We start from the raw sequence: 19936 nt of genomic DNA, 5'->3' as shown, positions 1-19936 counted from the left end.
CTCAGGGTAGACGCGCTCGGCCAGCTTCTGGAGCCTGTTCAGAGCGACTCGAGCAAAGACTTTCCCCACTATGCTGAGCAGGGAGATTCCACGGTAGTTGTTGCAGTCACCGCGGTCACCTTTGTTTTTATAGAGGGTGATGATATTGGCATCGCGCATGTCCTGGGGTACTGCTCCCTCATCCCAGCATAGGCATAGCAGTTCATGTAGTGCTGAGAGTATAGCAGGCTTGGCACTCTTGATTATTTCAGGGGTAATGCTGTCCTTCCCAGGGGCTTTTCCGCTGGCTAGAGAATCAATGGCATCACTGAGTTCCGATTTGGTTGGCTGTATGTCCAGCTCATCCATGACTGGTAGAGGCTGGGCTGCATTGAGGGCAGTCTCAGTGACAGCATTCTCCCTGGAGTACAGTTCTAGGTAGTGCTCAACCCAGCGGTCCATCTGTTTACGTTGGTCAGTGATTATGTCCCCCGATTTAGATTTGAGGGGGGCGATCTTCTTGATGGTTGGCCCAAGAGCTCTCTTCATGCCATCATACATTCCTCTGATGTTTCCGGTGTCTGAGGCCAGTTGAATATGACTGCATAGGTGTTGCCAGTAATCGTTTGCGCAACGCCTAGCTGTTCTTTGTGCAGTACTTCTGGCTGCTTTAAGTGCTGCGGATGTTAAATCGCTGGGGGCTTTCTTGTAGTTCAACAGTGCAATGCGCTTAGCGGCTATGACAGGTTCCAGCTCTTCATTATGAGATTGAAACCAGTCTGCATTTCTCTTCGCACTTTTGCCGTAGGTGGTCAAAGCTGACTCATAGATGGCGTCTCTGATGTGGGCCCACTTGGTCTCAGCATCCCCTGTGGGAGTGTTTTGAAGGGCTGTTACAAGTGAATTTAGAAATTTTTGTAACAGCTGTGGGTGAGAAATTCTGCTCGTGTTGATGCGCGGGTGGCCCTTCTGCTTGGAATGATGCAACTTCTTTGGTCCGAGTCTAACCTTGCTGCACACCAGGGAGTGGCCGGTGTCGCAGTCCGCACTGTGGAAGCTGCGTGTGATCACTGAACATAAAATTGGTCCTTCCGGATCAAAATGGCAAAATGTTAGATTCAATGCGCTCAGGTCCAAAAAAAAATTAGAACATCTATTTCAGCTTGCTCCTTAGTTTGGAGCTGCACAGCAGCAAACATCAAGTATTTCAAATCCAACAGCGTCTGCTGGCATTACTGACAGGCTAACATCCAAAGCCCCTACCTGCTCATAACATGGAGAAATTAATGAGAAAGAGCAAGAGAGTCAGATCATTTGAAAATAATTTTTTGTGTTTTATTGCTTATTTTTAAACATTTAACTTGTTAAAGGTTCAAGAGTGGCCACCCTGGGCGCTCGTGCTGAAAGAGACTTGAAATCCAGGCAGCTCTGTTTGAAGACTAGGCAGTAGAGAAGAAATTGCTTTACAATCTCAGGCTGCTTCACTGTCAAAACACAACCAACAGTTGGAACAAGTGGTTGGAACGGTGACTTCGCACTATGGCTTTTAAGCTAGTGACAGTGGCAGCTGCAATTAATTCATTTTGAATCACATAACTTATTTTTAAAAAATTAATAGGAAGTTATTAATCTTATTTCGCTAAAGCAATTCTTGATTCTCAGTTTTGATGGTTGGAGAAATGGCACCTCATTATTCTGAATTTTATCTTTATCAGCAGTGATTCTCAGGTGATTCATCCACAGGCACCAATGGTTGTCTTGTCTTCATTTGGAAGTCTAGGCACCAGCAACAGCTGTTTCAATACAGCCAGAGAAAATACTTAATTTTTTGGAGATTACACTCAATGTTCTGCCTGGTATATATCTACTGGCCTCACTCACTTCTCTTGGTACCTGATCAGTTTGCTGCTGGTTTCACCCAACCTGCATCAACTTTATCAACCTGACTTCAAATTTAGTTTTTTCCCATGGGTTACTTGCTCTCTACTCCCCATGCATTTCAAAGCATAGCTATTTTAATCTAGCACGTAACCACACCACCTATGTAGCTTAGTTTTCCTGTGTCCATTCACATGTGCATTTTGACCGCTGCTCCAGACCTAAAACCCATCACTTCTATTTCCCCTTCTCTTTTACCCCTCCTGCCTCCTTTCTTTTCTCTGCCCCAGCTACTCTAACCTCACAATGCCTAATTTGTCAGCACGAGTCATCTTACCTACATTCCTGCTGTCGTTTCAGGTTTGACTTCGTCTTAGATAAGCCTACAGCTTCCCTCTGTGCCTCTTGTGGCAATTTCTGAAAGGCCCACCGACGCACTTGTTGCTGCCTTCCAACAAGCAACAACTCCAGTTGTCTCATCCTATTCTCTTCCTGCCCTGCACACTTGCCAACGGCTAATCACGTCAACCTCCTTCCCATCCCTCTGTCGCTGTGCACTCCACCAGTCGATCAGCTATCATCGCCTCTCTCCACATCTCTCTACAGAATGTACTTGTGAATAAAGCCATGGCCATCCAGGAGCTTATTGTGGATGACCAGTGTCACCATGAGCTTGGTGGAGACATAACTAACGGGTGATGACACCTTTGCCTTTAATGATGCTTCCCCGCCTGGCTACACTTTCCAACATTTGCCCTGTTCAATGTCCATGGTGGTGGTTTAGCCCCTATCTCTAAATCACAACCTGCTTTGTCTCCCTACGCTTCTGCCAACTTCTCCTCCTTAGAGAATTTCACCTTGTTCCACGCTTCACAAAGTCCTTTTTCTGTGCCACCCACACTAATACCGGAGTTCCTCACTGAGAAATCTTCAGTTTTCTTCCCTCAGCCTCTGCACCGAGTAATTTATCATCCTTTTAGATTTCAACCTCGATTTCACTTCTTCTTGCTCTCTCGAGTTTACTACCCTCCTTTCCTCCATAAATTTCTCCTTCTACATAAACTCTGAGGGTTACCATTGACCAGAAACTGAACTGGACCAGTCACATAAATACTGTGGCTACAAGAGGTGGTCAGAGGCTGGGAATTCTGCGGCAAGTAACACCTCCTGGCTCCCCACTGCCTGTCAGCCATCTACAAGACACAAGTCAGGAGAGTGATGGAATACTCTCCACTTGCCTGGATGGGTGTAGCTCCAACAACACTCAAGCTCGACACCATCGAGAACAAAGCAGCCCGCTTGATTGGCACCTCATTCACCATCTACAACATTCACTCTCTTCACTACCAATGCACAGTGGCAACAGTATGAACCATCTACAAAATGCACTGCAGCAAATCACCAAGGTTCCTTCGGCAGCTTCCAAACTTGCGAACTCTACCATCTAGAAGGACGAAGGCAGCAGGTGCATGGGAACACCACCACCTGCTCCAAGCCGCACACCATCCTGACTTGGAACTATATTGTTATTCATTCACTGTCACTGGATTAAGATCCTGGAACTCCCTGCCTAACAGCGCTGTTGGTGTACCTACACCCCAAGGACTGCAGCAGTTCACCACCTTCCCAAGGGCAATAAATGCCAGCCTAGCCAGCGACGCCCACATCCCAGGAACGAATTTAAAAAACACACATACAGCTCCACCTTCAATTCTATCATCTCACATAGCATTGCTACTCCCATCATAACTATCACTGATAAAGTAATCTGATCACTTCCATGTATTGCTCTCTACCTATATTCTCCTTCCCCTCCCAACCCCATTTCTTTCCACGTCCCTGGAAAAACTCTCCCTCTAGTAACTTTCATTGCATTTTCAAATTCCCAACTATCTAATTTTTGGCCTAAAATTCATTATGATATTTCGGCAGCTAGTGATTTACCATCTTTAATGTCCTTGCCCCATTAGAACTATTACTCTCTTTCACCCAAATCGTTCCCCTTGTTATAACACCTCAGTCTAATGGCGCAAATTGAAATGTCCTTAGCAAAAACTAAGTTCCCCCATTCAGTGCCAGATCTGACTAGACCACTTTAAGATTATCAGATTACGCTCTCCATCACTAAAAATGCTCACTATTCTATCATCTGGGAATACAAAGATAATCCCCCGCTTCTCCTAAAACTGTCTTAAACCACCCTTCCTTGTCTGCTCCACCCTCACCTCTGATAATAAACGTAACAAGCTCATGGACTTCTTTGCACAAAGATTGAGATCATTGGTTCAACTAGCTCTGCTGCTTCCTTTGCCCTACAGGACAAATTTCCCCATATGACCCCCGCTGACGCAGGCCTGAACTCACATCTTTCTTTAGGTTCTATCCCATCTCCTCACATAGAGCTCAATTTTATGCCCACAGCAGGGCTCCCAGCTAAAAAGGCAGGAGAAATCCCGCCTCAGGCAGCTGGAGCACCCCAAGAGCGATTCTATGGTGCCGACATCCGAGTCCCTTTAAAGAGGGGTACCTGCCTGCAAGAGCTGCTGGCCAATCACAGGGCCAGCAGCTCAGTAATATCGGCAGCACCAGATGGAGTAGTGGTCACTGCCAGTACTACGAGAGGCCTTGGACCCAGGCCCAGCACTGGAGCCCTTAACCCAAGGAAAGTGAGGTGGGGTCACTGGGGCCAATCCGGCAGGCCCCACCGAGGGTAGCCATTTAGTGCGGGGGGGGGGTAAGTGAGGTGGTTTTCCTAGTGGGAGCACTCCATGGGACACAGAAGCTCATTTCACTGAGTAACCTCCCTGCGTGTTGGAGGCCCCCACCCCAGCTGCTGGTTAAATCCCAGTGGTGGCAGAAGACTCTTAATAGGCCACTTAAGGGGCTCAATTAGCCTCTGGATGAAAAGACAGTCCTCAGCCTATCCCACCCGACAAAATAGCATTGCGACGGCCACCCACCACCAAAGCCCCCCGTCCCCCGAATCCATCTCAGGGGGCCCATAAAATGCAGCCCATAGTGTGCCACCTCCCTACCACCCTTTCAACTCTGTCATCATACCCCTCTCCCACACCCCCCCCCAAAAGAAACCTACCCATGACCCCCGTCCTTGCAAACTACCACATCTCCAAAATTCTGGAATGCATTGTTACTTCCTACATCTGTGCCCATCCTTCCCACAAACCCATATTTGAAACCCTCCAATCAGATTTCTGGCCCAGCCACAGTACTAAAACAGCCTATGTCAAAGTCATTAATGACATTCTTAGTGACTGTGACACTGATAAACTATGCTTCCTCATCCTTCTTAATCTATCTGCAAACTTCAACACAGTTGGCCACCCCATCCTCCTCTAATACCCCTCTTCTGTCATCCAGCTAGATGGAACTGCCCTTGCTTGGCTCCATTCTTATCAAATCATCGCCAGAGAATTATCGGCAATTCCCACACTATTACCTTTAATGTACCCAAAGAATATATCCTTGGCCTCCTATTTCTCATCTATATGTTATCCCTTGGTGATATCATCCTAAAACACAACAGCTTCCACATCTACGCTGACAACATTTCTTTGTCTCCGATTTGTCAAATCGCTTGTCTGACATCCAATATTTATTTATTTTTTATTTACTTAGAGATACAGCATTGACACAGGCCCTTCGGCCCACCGGGTCTGTGCCAACCATCAACCACCCATTTATACTAATTCTACACTAATCCCATATTCCTACCACATCCCCACCTGTCACTATATTCCCCTACCACCTACCGATACTAGGGGCAATTTATAATGGCCAATTTACCTATCAACCTGCAAGTCTTTGGCAGTGGGAGGAAACCGGAGCACCCAGCGAAAACCCACGCGGCCACAGGGAGAACTTGCAAACTCCGCACAGGCAGTACCCAGAATTGAACCCTGGTCGCTGGAGCTGTGAGGCTGCGGTGCTAACCACTGCGCCGGGATGAACAAAAACCATCTCCAGCTAAATACTGTGAAGACTGAAGTCATTGAGTTTGGTCCTCATCACAAACTTCCCTGTTCACCATTTCCATCCTTGGCAACTGTCTTAAGCTGAGTAAGACCATTCACAAACTTATGTATGGCCCAAACATGAGCTTTCAACAACATATCCACACCAAGACTCCAAACTTCCACCAGCATAGCACCACTCAATTCAGAACGTCTCAGCTCATCTACCACTGAAACCCTCATCTATGCCTTTGTTACCTTCAGACTTGAATATTCAAAAACACTTCAGCTGGCCTCCCATAAACATGTGCTCACCCAAAACTCTTGCGACCCATATCTTAACTCGTTTCAAATCTCATTTGCCCATCACCTCTATGCTTGCTCCTGATCAGACGATGAATCCATTTAAAATCCACACCTCTTTTCAAATCCCTCCATGACCTCACTATCTCTGTCATCTCCTCCAGTCCCAAAAGTCTTCAGGATCTTTGTGCTCTTCCAACTTTGCCTCTTGCACATATGATTTTAAACGCTTCACCATTTTTGGCCGTGCTTTCAACAGTCTTGACCTTAAGATCTGGAAGTCTAGCCCTAAACCTCTCCCCTCCTCTAAGATGCTCCATAAGTGATCAAGTTTTTGGTCATCTGTCCTGATTGCTCATGTGGTCTGTGTTTTGATTGCTATCACTCTGGTTGAGTGCCTTGGGACATTTCACAACATTAAATGCACTAAATAAATTTAAGTTGTTTTTGTTAACACAGGAAACTATTGCTATATTTGCATACGATATAGTCAGTGATTCCAGAATAAGCAACTGGAATATTCATAGCAAACATATTTCCAGTTTGATTATTTGATTCCTTTCTGAAATACTTCACTCTGATCTACAAGTGTGCTGGCTGATCAAAATGCAGGGCCAGTGACAGTGAATGTTCTCTATTGCACAAAGGTGAAAATCAGACAGATCAATCAGCTTTACTGTGCTTTGAGGGGGTAATAACCTACTCCCTTGAAGAGGATGGGGCTAAAAGGATGACAGCCAAAGCTCACTCAACTGAGGTAGGTGATCTGGATTGCTACACATTATTGGGGTTGACTCCATGATTTTCTGTCTCTGAAGCCAAACTCTTAAAACAAACATTCTGCTTCCAATTCGAGCTATTAATTACTCTGCAAGCAGCAGAGGTCAAAACACAGAACCCAATGCTCCTGTGATCCATTTCTAGTACCAATCCCTTATGTGCTGAGGGAAACTAGGTTTACACAGAGTTTGCAGCAGTCATGTAAAAAAACTGTAAAGAGTGAAATGCTGCCTTTGCAAAACACCATGAACTTTCTTTTTAAACCTAAAGACCAAGATATTTAGAATGCATGGAATGAAGGTCATGCTTTGGTTATCTTTCAAACTAGTTGATTTTCGGAACTGACAAAGACAGCAAATTTGTGAGGATTTGGTAAAATACATTTTAAAATTAGTTCTCTTCAGTCTGAAAGCAGAGCAAATGCATAGATCACTAGTGAGTCATGCATTTGCTCCGTATCATGGTCTGCCTTTCCTACAGGAAATAAACATCTTCTGAGTCTGACTGAGAAGCTACAATAGTTTGTTGGGTAGACAATAAAGCAATAATTACAATACAAACACTTCCAGCAGTGGTTACAATCCTGTAGTTTCCTTCTTCTCATATCAGTAATGATCAGTTTCAAAGAATATGGAAAGATAGATTGCATTCACATTAACACCTTTCACACCTTCAGGATATTCCAAAGCATTTAACAGTCAACAAATTATCAGTCATTGTTGTTATAGGGCAAACACAATAGCTAGTTAGATCAATGACCAGTTAATCTGGCCAGGATACCAGGAAAACACACCACTCTTTTACAAATAAATTGCCATTGGAACTTTTACATCCACCTGAACAGGCAGACAGGACCTCAGTTTAACATTTCATCCGACAATACAATACTTCCTCAGTATGGCACTTAGGTATCATCCTATATTATGCACTCTAATCCTGAAGCAGGACTTGAACACACAATCTTCAAACACAGGCAAGAGTGCTACCACTGAACCAAGCTAACTCATAACGCACAGCATCATTCCGGTTTAACACTTCCCAATTGTGGTTTACGAGGTTTTTTCAAACAGGTCGTTTAATTAGAGATGATCATGGCTTTTAAATTGGGTACCAAATCCAAAGCAAAGCCATATGGTTATTAGGACCTGCAGGTACCCAGAAATTGTTTGACAACAAAGCTACCAAGGTTTTATATATAAAAACAGAAAATGCTGCAAACACTCAGCAGCATCTCTGGAGAGAGAAACAGAGTCAACGTTTCAGATCTGTGACTGTTCATCAGAACAGTTCTAATGAAAGGTCGCAGACATGAAGGTTAACACTGTTTCTCTCTCCATAGATGCTGCCTGACATGCAAAGTGTTTCCGGCATTTTCTGTTTTTATTTCAAATTTCCAGCATCTGCAGCATTTTGCTTTTGTGCTAAGGTTTTAGATTTGACTAAATTAGCTGTGAGACCAAATCTAAATCTAGAGCAGAGTTACTGTCTTAAGATAGATTCTAGACACTATATTTCCTTTTAGTAAATAGACAGTTATAAAACAAATTTCATATAATTTCAATCTGAATCAAGCATGATTTATCTTTGTCTGGTACTGATTAGTTACCATCTCCAAATATTTTTCATAAATATTCTTGTAATTTCAACAGATAGGACTGTGTTTCAAGGCAGTTACATGCCTGAGTTCAAATGCTTTCAGTGCAAGTTCTGCTGTTGCTGTTCTGTCATATTCCCTGCAAATTCATTGTCTTAAGTGCATTTTATGCTAAATATTACATTACATTTTTCCAAACTTCTGTGCTTCCCAGTCAGTAGATAAACGGTTTATGGTGCTCTCCATTTGCATCATTATTCAAGACCTATTGTCCCAAAACGTGCTGCTCCTTCCAACACTGACCCAGAAAATATGTGGGTAGGTTAATCCAACTTGCTAATTCAATCACTGCAAAAGCAGCAGGCCTTCAACTTGAAGGAAGAATAAGGATAATGAATTATGTACTGCTTGCAAGTGTTTTCCTTCTAGTTGGCCACAATGTAAATCTCAAGGTGCTTGTAAATAAATTTGCTAAACCAACTCTATGGAGTTCTGTTTAGCAACATAACAATCAGGCTTGAAGGATTTGCTGCTGCCATCATCACAGTGTCAAGTGCTGCTAATTGTAGAAATGTAATTGGATTGTTCTTCTATTGCAGCAGTTATTGACATTCTGCAAGTCAGTAAAATAATTTGAACAAAAATAAAAGCGTAATTATTGAACCATATCAGCAGAGCCAGTTATTTGCAGAGTGTTTCAAACATTTCCAGAGTTCTTTTCACTTCGCGGATCTGTTTAGACAGCACAAGAATGGGCTGCATAGATCTGTCCAGCTCTTCACACCGGGCCATTAGTGTATACATGCCCTGAGAACACAATCAAAAGAGTGTTAGGCTAATGGTGATGAAAAATAGTGCAAACTTCTTCAATACTACGGATTGCTTCCATTATTATAAAACGTCCCATTTAAGCAACTTACAAGATAGCAACAACTTATATTTATATAGCAACTTTAATGTAATAAAAACTTCCCAAGGTGCTTCAAAGGAGCATTATAAAACAAAGTATGACACCGAGCCACAAAAGGAGATATTAGGTCAGATGACCAAAAGCTTGGTCAAAGAGGTAGGTTTTAAGGAATGTCTTAAAGGAGGAAAACGAGGTACAGCAGTGGAGAGATTTAGGGAGAGTATTCCAGAGTTTGGGCCTAGGCAACTGTAGGCGCAGCCACCAATGGTGGAGCAATTAAAATCAGGGATGCACAAGATGCCAAAATTAAAGGAACACATATCTTGGAGGGTTATGGGGTTGGAGGAATTACTGAGATAGGGAGGGGCGAGGCCAAAGAAGGATTTGAAAACTAGGATTAAAAATCAAGACACTGCTTGACTGGGAGCCAACGTAGGTTAGTGAGCAGAGGGGTGATAGGGGAACAGGACTTGGTGCAAGTTAAGGCACGGGCAGCCAAGTTTGGATGACTCAAGTTTAGAGAGTAGAAAGATGGGTGATCAGCCAGGAGTGCACTGGAATAATCAAGACTAGAGATAGCAATGGTAGGAATGAGCGTTTCAGCAGATGAGCAGAGACAGCGGTGAATTCAGGCAATGTTATGGACGTGGAAATAGGCAGTCTTATTGATAGTATGAATGAGGTCAGATAGTCCACAAGTGAATGTTTCACATCTCAAAATATATTGACGTTTGCAAAAAAAAAGGACAGCATCAAATTATGTGGAAGCTTGCTGCATTATCTTCCAGTTGTTTGTTCCTCTAGCAACAAAGACTCCCTCAGCCCACTGCCAATATAAAGAATGCTCACTTACATAACACAGGAAAACGACAATGCACACAATACAAGCAATCGACTTGCAATAAGCATTCTGTTCAATGGAACGTGGGAACAGTGCATCACCAGGAACTTTACTTAGTCAGATTAAATGTGCTTTATAGGTACCATCAGTAGACATCCAGTCTTCCTACTACTGAAGGTGTTGCACCTCTGTAAAGGAGGCAATTCTGCACTTATAATAGTGCTCAGAAACTGGTATTTCAAAGACCACAACAGTAAGTGTCTGAGGCGCAGGAAATGCAGGGCACCTTCCTCGTCACTCTCTAAAAATGTCAGTAGGTACCAATGGGATGCTGACTGGTTAAGTTAAAATCAGCGTCACACTTGGAGGTCATGCATGCACTTCATTCTCGACAGTCCAACAGTCAAAACAAAAGATTGCGACTGGGATTTGGATTTTATGTTTTTAAAATTTGAGACATTGAATGGTTGGTGGTGGGAATCCAAAGTTAAAGTGCATCTTCAAACAATCACATACAATAAAGAAAATTTTTAAATATTGATTAAAAATTGAAAATTAATGGTAATTTTCTGTAACAGAGGTAGGTGGCAATGTGATAGTTAATTTCAATTATATTGTTATTCCCAATTCCACCCCCGAATACCATGAGACTTCAAGATCTTTCATATAGTTAACATGTAAATACAAATCTTTTTTCTGGCTTATCTCATCCATGAACATAACCTCTTTATAAATGTTATTAGTGCTAAGCTCAATGCAACTTTCTATGGAACTGTAAAAATTACAATTCTGGAAAGAATTGTTAATTAGGACTCTCATTGTCCCTGAGTAAACAGACTTTACAACTATTTAACCACTGTTATTTATGTTTCTAAACTTTAAAGATGATGCAACATCCTTCCCCTTTTTACTTCCTCTATTTTATTGACTGCTTGATTTCTCAAAATTTCTTCCTAATGTTTCCATTTAATGGTCAAGCTTTCTTTTCTAACTTTTACTGTTGCCGTTCAACTTAATTCCTTTTTCTTACTCCCCCACCAATAAACAAAGGAATGCAGCTGATACCGTTTCAAACAATATTAAATTTAACTGGACCAGCCACAAACAGTGGGGTTTCAAAAGGTCAGAAGCTGGTTATTCTGCAACAAGTGACTCACCTCCTGACTCCCCAAAGCCTTTCCAGTATATCCAAGCAATGCTCCTTCTAATGCCCCTTTGTGGTCCACAGCCTGTTTGCTGCACTGCACGGTCCCTTTAAGATTGCCGCAATGCTGCACATGCGTGCATCTTAAAAAGACCGCTGCTTGCGTGTGCCCTGTTTTATTTTCTGTGCAGTAGTTTCCCCCGATTGCTATGTGCTATGCACCTGCACAGCTTAGAAGGAACGTGGGTCAGAAGTATGATGGAATGCTCTCCACTTGCTTGGCTAAGTGCAGCTCCAACGATGCTTGACAACATCCAGGACAAAGCAGCCCACTTGGCAGGCACCACCACATTATCAGTCTGCATAGAAGTTAAATTGCCATGTAGCTCTCCACCCGAACTAAATCAAACTGCCGCTGGGGGCTGAAGTAAGCCTTGGCTACTCTTTTTGGTTTTCTTTATTTGTTAGAGATGTTGGCACCATTGGCAAGGCAGTATTTATTGCCCAACTCTAGTTGCTCCAAGGGCATTAAGACTCAAATCACATTGTGCAGATCTGGAGTCAGATGCAGGTCAGATCAATTAGAGGTGGTGGGTTCCTGTCCATGAAGTGCATTAGAGAACCGACTGGAGCTTTACAAGAATCTGACAGTTTTCACAACCATTTTTTGCTGCTTGCCCACAATTTGCCAGATTATTAAATTCAGTTTTACAATATGTCATGAAAACTCCCTACCCCCTGGGTTGCTAATTCAGTACCATAACCACTAGGTCATCATAACGATAAGAACAATGTTTGGAGTTTCCCAATGAATGCTTCAGGAAAAATGTTCCACCGCTGAACAAGCACAACTATAATGGTTTTAACAAACATACTGATGCCAACACAACAACGGAGTGTTGCTGCGCAAACCGTCATTGATCAGCCTCCAAGATGAAAGCAGGAAAGAGCTCGAGAGCTGTAAACGTATCACATCATCTAAAGTTGGCACCTCCCATTGCAGTCGACTGACATACTGTATACTGCTGGGCAACTACTCTAAAACCAGAAGACACCAACACTCCCATCTCCACTTTGCCTTATGACCAACTTCCCTTCTTTGTATGGATCTAAAATAAAAAGGGCCTGAACAAACTTTTGGAAAACATATCAGAATTTCACTGGGCAAGTTCATCATCTGATTTACATTACCTGGCCTCTAACTGGCTCCGAGGATAAGACCTCCTTTCTTCTCTTGCCCCTTATGGCTGAAATGGGGGTCACTGATCCAAGTCAGAAACAGTACGCTTATGCAGGGAGTAGCAAAATGTTCTCCTAATATGAACATGACCGTGATAATATTTTACACTAATGTCTAATGGTAATTGTCAGAAAAAGCATCAAAAATAAAGTATAAAATATACTTTAAAAATATGTACCATTGTTGATAATTGCTATGTAGTTTTGCAATATACTAGGCATTACAACATTCCTGTTATGCAATGTATTCAATTCTTTCCAACCCAAACAATTTTTCCCTTCTCCAGAGACACTGATTGTTTACTGAGGCATAGTTCCAAGAGTGCCAATTGCCCTCAATCACCTCATCCAAATGACCACTATTTGTCAAAGTGAGTGCTTGAACAAGGGAGGCAAGACATCAGAGACAAGCATATTTCTGTCCTCACTTGATGTTAGTCAGTACTTCTAGCAAGGCTTGTTGGACAGCAATGAAGAGAAGGAGCCTTCCTTGATTTGTATTTCAACACCGCAGTAACACCCTTGCAGTTATGCAGATTATCATTAACTCAACCAACAAGATGTGGCAGGCCAGGTCCATGGAGAAGCAGGATCCTGCATTGTTGAATACAATTTTAAAATGATTTGCACACTTCAAGCTGTTACACAAATCACAAAATTATTCTGAATTTTTGATGTTACTTTGTGTTATTCTTAAGGATGAGGCTGCCTACAAACACATTCATGGACTGTCCTTTGGCTAGCCAGCTAGGAATGTCTGAATTGATGCTGATGGGGCTAGGTATTCTGCCCCCATTTCAGACTGGCACTCATTTTAGAGGGTACTGAAGCAAACACCAGACAAGACAGGGATTCAAATTCAGGTGTTAATTTAGTATTCAATAATCTAGCACAGGAACTGCAGGGATACCCAATTGTAGACATCTTGTGCCATAGCATTATTAGACTGGCATGCCATGCAACCACTTATTTGACAAAAAAACAGAATATAACCTAGGTCAATTAGTACAATGAAGCAGCAATTTTTTAAAAAGACAAACCAAAAACAAACACAAAATTCTAATGGAATAAAGACACTGTGAATATTATACATTATTGTACATGTACATTAAAGTTATAGCCTGACTGCAAGTTAATAGTTTCTAATCATCACCAGTGTTGACTCAGAAAATAAAACAAAATTGGAATAATCAGTATAGAATTAAACCAGTTTTCACTTTTTGTTCCTGTGCCCTCACCTTTATACTCATATCCACTGACTCTCCAAGACTGTCCACTGAATCTCGATAAGTTTGAATGTAGCCCACACTTAGTGCTGTCATCTGGATTTTAAAAAAAATCATAAATCAGTACTGAACATATAGCTGTGACTTCCTGAATTTAAATACTCAATGATTAAGAGAGAAGGGGATGGAGGAGAAAATCTGTCGGCAAATTTCAGAGAAATGTATAAATAATATACAGCAGTAATAGCAGGAGACTTCAATTATCCAAACATAGACTGGGAGAAAAATAGTATAAAGAGTAAGGAGGTGAAGAATTCCTAAAATGTACTGGAGAACTTTCTTAATCAGTGTCTCTCTAGTCCATTGAGGAAGGAACCAGTGCTGGATCTAGTTCTGGGAAATGAAGTAGGACAAATGCAGCGTGTTCCAATAGGAGAACATCTGGGTAATAGTAATATAATTAGGTTTAAAGTCATTACAGAAAGAAAAGCCATGCATTTATATAGTGGTTCACATGACCATTGGATGTCTCAGAGTGCTTTATGAAGCCAATGAAGTACTTTTGAAGTGCAGTCACTGTTGTAATGTAGAAAGGGACAAAGAAAGGTCAAAAGTGAAAATACCCAACTGGAAGAGGGCCAATTTTAGTGGTTTAAGAGCGGATCTAGTACAGGTGGACTAGAAACAAAAATTAGCAGGAAAACAGTAAATGAGCAATGGCAGGCCTTTAAGGCAGAGATAGTTCGGGTACAAACCCATAAGGGGGAAAGAAAGGACATCCACAGCTAGAGCTTCCTGGATGACAAATGAAATAAAAGTTAAAATAAAATAGAAAAAGGTGGTTTATGATAAATATCAAGGTACAGAATACAATAGAAAACCAGGCAGAATAGTGCAGGGAGAAATTGAAAAAGGGCAGAGTATGAAAAAAGATTAGTGCAAAATGTAACAGGGAACCCCAAGTTATTTTTTTTAAACATATAAAATAAAAGGATAGTTAAAGGAATGGTGGGACTGACTAGGAAAGAGAAGGATATCTCATAGAGGCAGAGGGGGCATTACTGAGTAATTTGCATCTGTCTTCACTAAAGAGGATAAAGTTAATGTCACAATAGAGGAGCGGGGTGGCACAGTGGCGCAGTGGTTAGCACTGCAGCCTCACAGCTCCAGCGACCCGGGTTCGATTCTGGGTACTGCCTGTGTGGAGTTTGCAAGTTCTCCCTGTGACCGCGTGGGTTTTCGCCGGGTTCTCCGGGTTTCCTCCCAAAAGACTTGCAGGTTGATAGGTAAATTGGCCATTATAAATTGCCCCTAGTATAGGTAGGGGGAAGGTGGGGATGTGAGAGGGTAATGGGATTAATGTAGGATTAGTATAAATGGGTGGTTGATGGTCGGCACAGACTCGGTGGGCCGAAGGGCCTGTTTCAGTGCTGTATCTCTAAATAAATAAATAAAATAATAAAAATAAAAAAAGGAGGAAGGAGTAAGATATTGGATAGAATAGAAATAGATAAAAAGGAGGTGCTGTATAGGTTAGCACTACTCAATGTTAACAAGTCGCCGGGTCCACACTGGATGCCTCTTCGGTTGCTGACTACAATTTTTCAATCCTCCTTGGAAATGGGAGTGGAAGATTAAAAATCTAACAAGCGGGAGAAGGATAGACCTGGTAACTACAGGCCAGTCACTTCAATGTCAGTGGTGGAAAAATTACCAGAGACCATTGTCAAGGACAAAATTAATTCTCACTTGGAGAAGCATGGATTAACAAGGACAGCCAACATGGACTTGTTAAAGGCAAATCATGTCTGACTAATCTGATTGAGTTATTTGATGAAGTAACAAAGTAGGTTAATGAAAGCAGTAGCGTAGAAGATGATGTACATATGTACTTTCAAAAAGCATTTAATAAAGTACCACATAGATTTATTTGGAAAATACAAATAAATGGGATTAAAGAGATTTTATTAGAGGTATTTAAAATCATAAAGGATTTAGGAAGAGTAAATAAAGAGAAACTGTTTGCAATGGATGGAAGGGTTGAAAACCAGAGGGCACGGATTTAAGGTGGTTGCCTATCGAATCAGGAGGCGACACAAGTAAACCTTTTTTGTGCAACAAATGCTTAGGATTTGGAATGCAGTGCCTGATCAGGTCATACAAATCATAGAAAATTTACAACACAGAAGAGGCCATTCAGCCAATCACACTCTTGCTGGTTGAAGAAGAGCTACCCAGCTTAATCCCACCTTCCTGCACTAGGTCCGAGGCCCAGCAGGTCATGGCTCTTGTAGATGTCCGAGTACTTTTTAAATGTGGTGAGAGTTTCTACCTCTACCACTCTTTCAGGCAGTGAGCTCTAGGCCCCTACCACCCTCTGGATAGAAAATAAAGCTTCCTCATCTCCCCTCTAATCCTTCTACCAATTACTTTAAATCTATACCTCCTGGTTTTTGACCACTCTGCTAACGTAAATAGCTCATCTGTACTTATTCTAGGCATATGAACTTACGAATTAGGAGGAGTACGTCACTCGGCTCCTCGAGCCTGCTCCACCATTCAATAAGATCATGGCTGATCTGACTGTCACATCAACTCCACATTCCCGTCTACCCTCAATAACTTTGCATCCCCTTGCTTATCAAGAATCTATCTACCTCTGCTTTAAAAATATCGAAAGACTGCTTCCACCATAATTTAATAATGAGGCCTCTCATAATTTTATACACTTTGTTACGGTCAAGTGAGGAGGGGGGTTGAAGGGCTTCCCTCTTTTTCCTCTCCTTGATTGACCGCAACAGGTTTAGTTCTTTCTTAAAGTGGATGTACTGACTAATTCAGTAGGTACTTGATTACTTACTTGCTACTATCATAAGAACTAATCAGACAGGTTTTCTTGAGTTAACAAAGAAATAGGCTAACTTTAGTGTACCTAAACCGAACTAATAATAAATAACACGCCAACTTTCACTCTCACAAACACACAGGAGGTTTACACACACACAAACAGGTTAGAGTGGGGAAAGGTCGAGTGGCCGAGTTAGAGTCCATAGAAAAAAGGGGTATGCAGTCTGTGGCGTTTGGTGATTTGACTGACTTCCAGCTGAATTCGGTGGTCTTGAGGCATTTAGCTTAAAGATGTAAATGACTGGTTCAGTGGGTTTCTTGCAACAGACGGCGATGCTAATGATTTCATCCAATGGGGTTTCTGATTGTAGTTGGAGTATACATAGGTAGGCAGTATTTGAAGGCTTTAATCTGGAATGGTTGGTGGGAGGAGAGACAGCGCGCGGGGGGTGAGAGAGCGGGGGGATAGAGCGAGCCAGGGGAGCTAAAATTTTCCAGTACTGGCAACATCCTCGTAAATCTCTTCTGCACTCTCCAGTGCAATCACATCTTTCTTGTAATGTAATCAGAACTGCATGCAGTACTCAAACGGTGATCTAACTATTATCATATACCGTTCTAGAATGCCTCCCAGCTTTTAAGGAAAGCATACCATATTGCCTTGTTAACCAGCTTATCGACCTGTTCTGCTACCTTTAAGGATCTGTAGACAGACACTCCAAGGTCCCTCTGTTCCTTCACACTACTCCACACTGTTCTAGTCACAAAAAATACTGGTCAACCATTTCCCTTTGCTTCCTGCCACTAAGCTAATTTGGGATCCAATTTGCCACTCTCCTTGGATTCCAAGGGCTTTTACTTTCTGGACCAGCCTACCATGTGGGACCTTGTCAAAAAGCCAATCTAAATTAACCAAATATAAAATAAGACTTGATCGATTAATTAGTATAAAAAACTAAAAATACAGGAGAATTTTATAATTTATTGTATATATGTGAATGAGAGAGACCAGTGGGTAGGTACTAAATTTATAGTTTAAACAGGTTACAAATCAGGTTGTTAAAAAAAAAAAGAGAATAGAGGATTTTTGTTTCGATCATGAATGGGCAGCTGTGACCTGCTGCAATTCCTGTGCCATGTGGGAGCTTCAGGACGCTTCATATGTCCTGGATGACCATGTATGTAGAAAGTGCCTCTAGCTGCTTCAGCTCAAACTCAGGATTTCCGAACGTGAGGGGCAGCTGGAATCACTGTGGAGCATCAGGAAGCAGGAGTGTTTCCTGGATCATATGCTGCAGGAGGTGATCACCCCACAGGCAGAGAGTTCAGGATAATTGATGGGTGGCCATTCGGATGAGTAGGAGGAGGCAGGAAGTTCAGGAATCTTTGGGGTGTATGCCACTCTCAAACTGGTACAGCTTTGGAGATTGCTGGAAGTGACAACACCTTGAAGGAGTGCCGTCCAACCCATGGCACCAATGGGCATGGGACTGGTCAGGAAGGAGCAGAAAAGTACAGAAATGCAATTGTTATTGGTGATCCACAGCCAGGGGGACAGACAGACATTTCTGTAAACATTACCGTGAATCCCAGAGTGTGTTGCCTCCCTGGTGCCAGGGTAATAGGACATCACAGAAAAGATGCAGGATATTCTGCAGGGGGAGGGGAGTGAACCAGAAGTTGTGACACACGTTGGTACAAAAGACAAAGCAAGGGCAGGTATTGAGGTCCTACGGTCAGATTTTCAGGAGTGAGGGAGGACGTTAAAGAGTAGGACCTTGAAAGTAGTAATTTCTCAATTACTCCGAGTGCCATGCGCAAGCGAGAATGGAAATCGAAAGATAGGAAGAATCAATGTGTGGCTTGAAGCATGGTGCAGGAGAGAGGACTTCACATTTTTGGGGAACTGGGACCAGTTCTGGGGCAGGAGGGACCTATTCAAAAGAGATGGGCTGCACCTCAACAGGAGTGGGACAAATGTCCTCGGGGGGAGATTCACCAGTGTGGTTGGGGAGGGTTTGAACTAAATTGGCAGGGGGATGGGCACCAGCATATAGAAGTAGGAAAGAGGAATAAGGTGCACGACATGAGAATGCTAAACAGTACTAGAGAAGGGAATAGTTCCATATTAGATGGGAGTGGATTGAGAAGGACTACGAGGAATGCAAAGACAGAATTACAATGCAAGTATGTAACTGCACAAAGTGTGGTGAATAAGGTTGGTGAACTACCAGCACAAATAGCAGCATGGCAATATGAAGTAGTGGCAATAATGGAAATGTGGCTTAAAAATGGCGAGGACTGGCCGCTTGATATACAAGGCTATAAAGTGTTCAGATAAAATAGAGAAGGAAAAAAGGGAGGAAGGGTGGCAGTTCTGATTAGGGAAGACATTGTAGTGTTGGAGGACATCTTTGAAGGGGCAATGACAGAATCCATTTGGTTAGAGTTGAGCACAAAGGGTATGATCACGTTGCTAGGGGTATTCCATAGGCCTCCTAATAGTGAGAGATAGAGGAGCAAATCTGCACTGAAATCATAGAGATGTGCAAGAACTATGGAATGATGATACCGGGGGACTTTAATTACCCAAATATTGATTTGGATAATTTTACAGCAAAGGGTAAGGAGGAGGAGGAGGAATTTCTGAAATGTGTTCAAGAGAACTTCCGATTTCAGTATGTTCCCAGCCCAACTAGAAAGCAGGCATTGCTGGATCTCGTGCTGGGAAATGAGCTGGGCCAAGTGTCTGTCGGGGACACTTGGGTAAGAGTGATCATCGTATCAGAAGGTTTAGACTAGTAATGCAGAAAAGCAAGGAACCAAATAAGGTAGAATATCTAGATTGGAAGAGGGCTAATTTCAAAGCGATGAGAAGGGATCTAGCCAGGGTAGAACGGAACCAAACACTAACAGGAAGAGCTGTATCGGAACAATGTGTTATCTTTAAGGAGGAGACCCTTCAGGTACAGGCTAGGAACAAAGAAAATTACAGCACAGGAACAGGCCCTTCGGCCCTCCAAGCCTGCGCCGATCCAGATCCTCTATCTAAACATGACGCCTATTTTCTAAGGGTCTGTATCTCTTTACTTCCTGCCCATTCATGTATCTGTCTAGATACATCTTAAAAGACGCTATCGTGCCCGCGTCTACCACCTCCGCTGGCAACGCGTTCCAGGCACCCACCACCCTCTGCGTAAAGAACTTTCCACGCATATCCCCCC

The 19936-nt window shown here is 42.6% G+C and overlaps 1 protein-coding gene across 1 annotated transcript in view; it reads right to left on the bottom strand.

Annotated features, from left to right (window-relative positions):
* Nucleotides 1-7269: 7269 nt before the first annotated feature.
* The window catches only part of borcs6 (BLOC-1 related complex subunit 6), a 29180-nt gene continuing 16513 nt past the window's right edge, over nt 7270-19936 (bottom strand). The window contains exons 3-4 of the mRNA XM_068051485.1: nt 13878-13961; nt 7270-9312 (exon numbers count right to left, since the gene is read on the bottom strand). Of these exons, the coding sequence (XP_067907586.1) occupies nt 9187-9312; nt 13878-13961 (210 nt within the window). The 3' untranslated portion in view covers nt 7270-9186. The remainder of the gene's footprint in view (nt 9313-13877; nt 13962-19936) is intronic.

This window comes from Heterodontus francisci, chromosome 19 (genome assembly GCF_036365525.1).
Source record: "Heterodontus francisci isolate sHetFra1 chromosome 19, sHetFra1.hap1, whole genome shotgun sequence".
In the NCBI taxonomy this organism is placed as follows: domain Eukaryota; kingdom Metazoa; phylum Chordata; class Chondrichthyes; order Heterodontiformes; family Heterodontidae; genus Heterodontus; species Heterodontus francisci.
The sequence above is the reverse complement of the archived record's forward strand: the minus strand, read 5'-3'. Positions and strand labels throughout refer to the sequence as shown.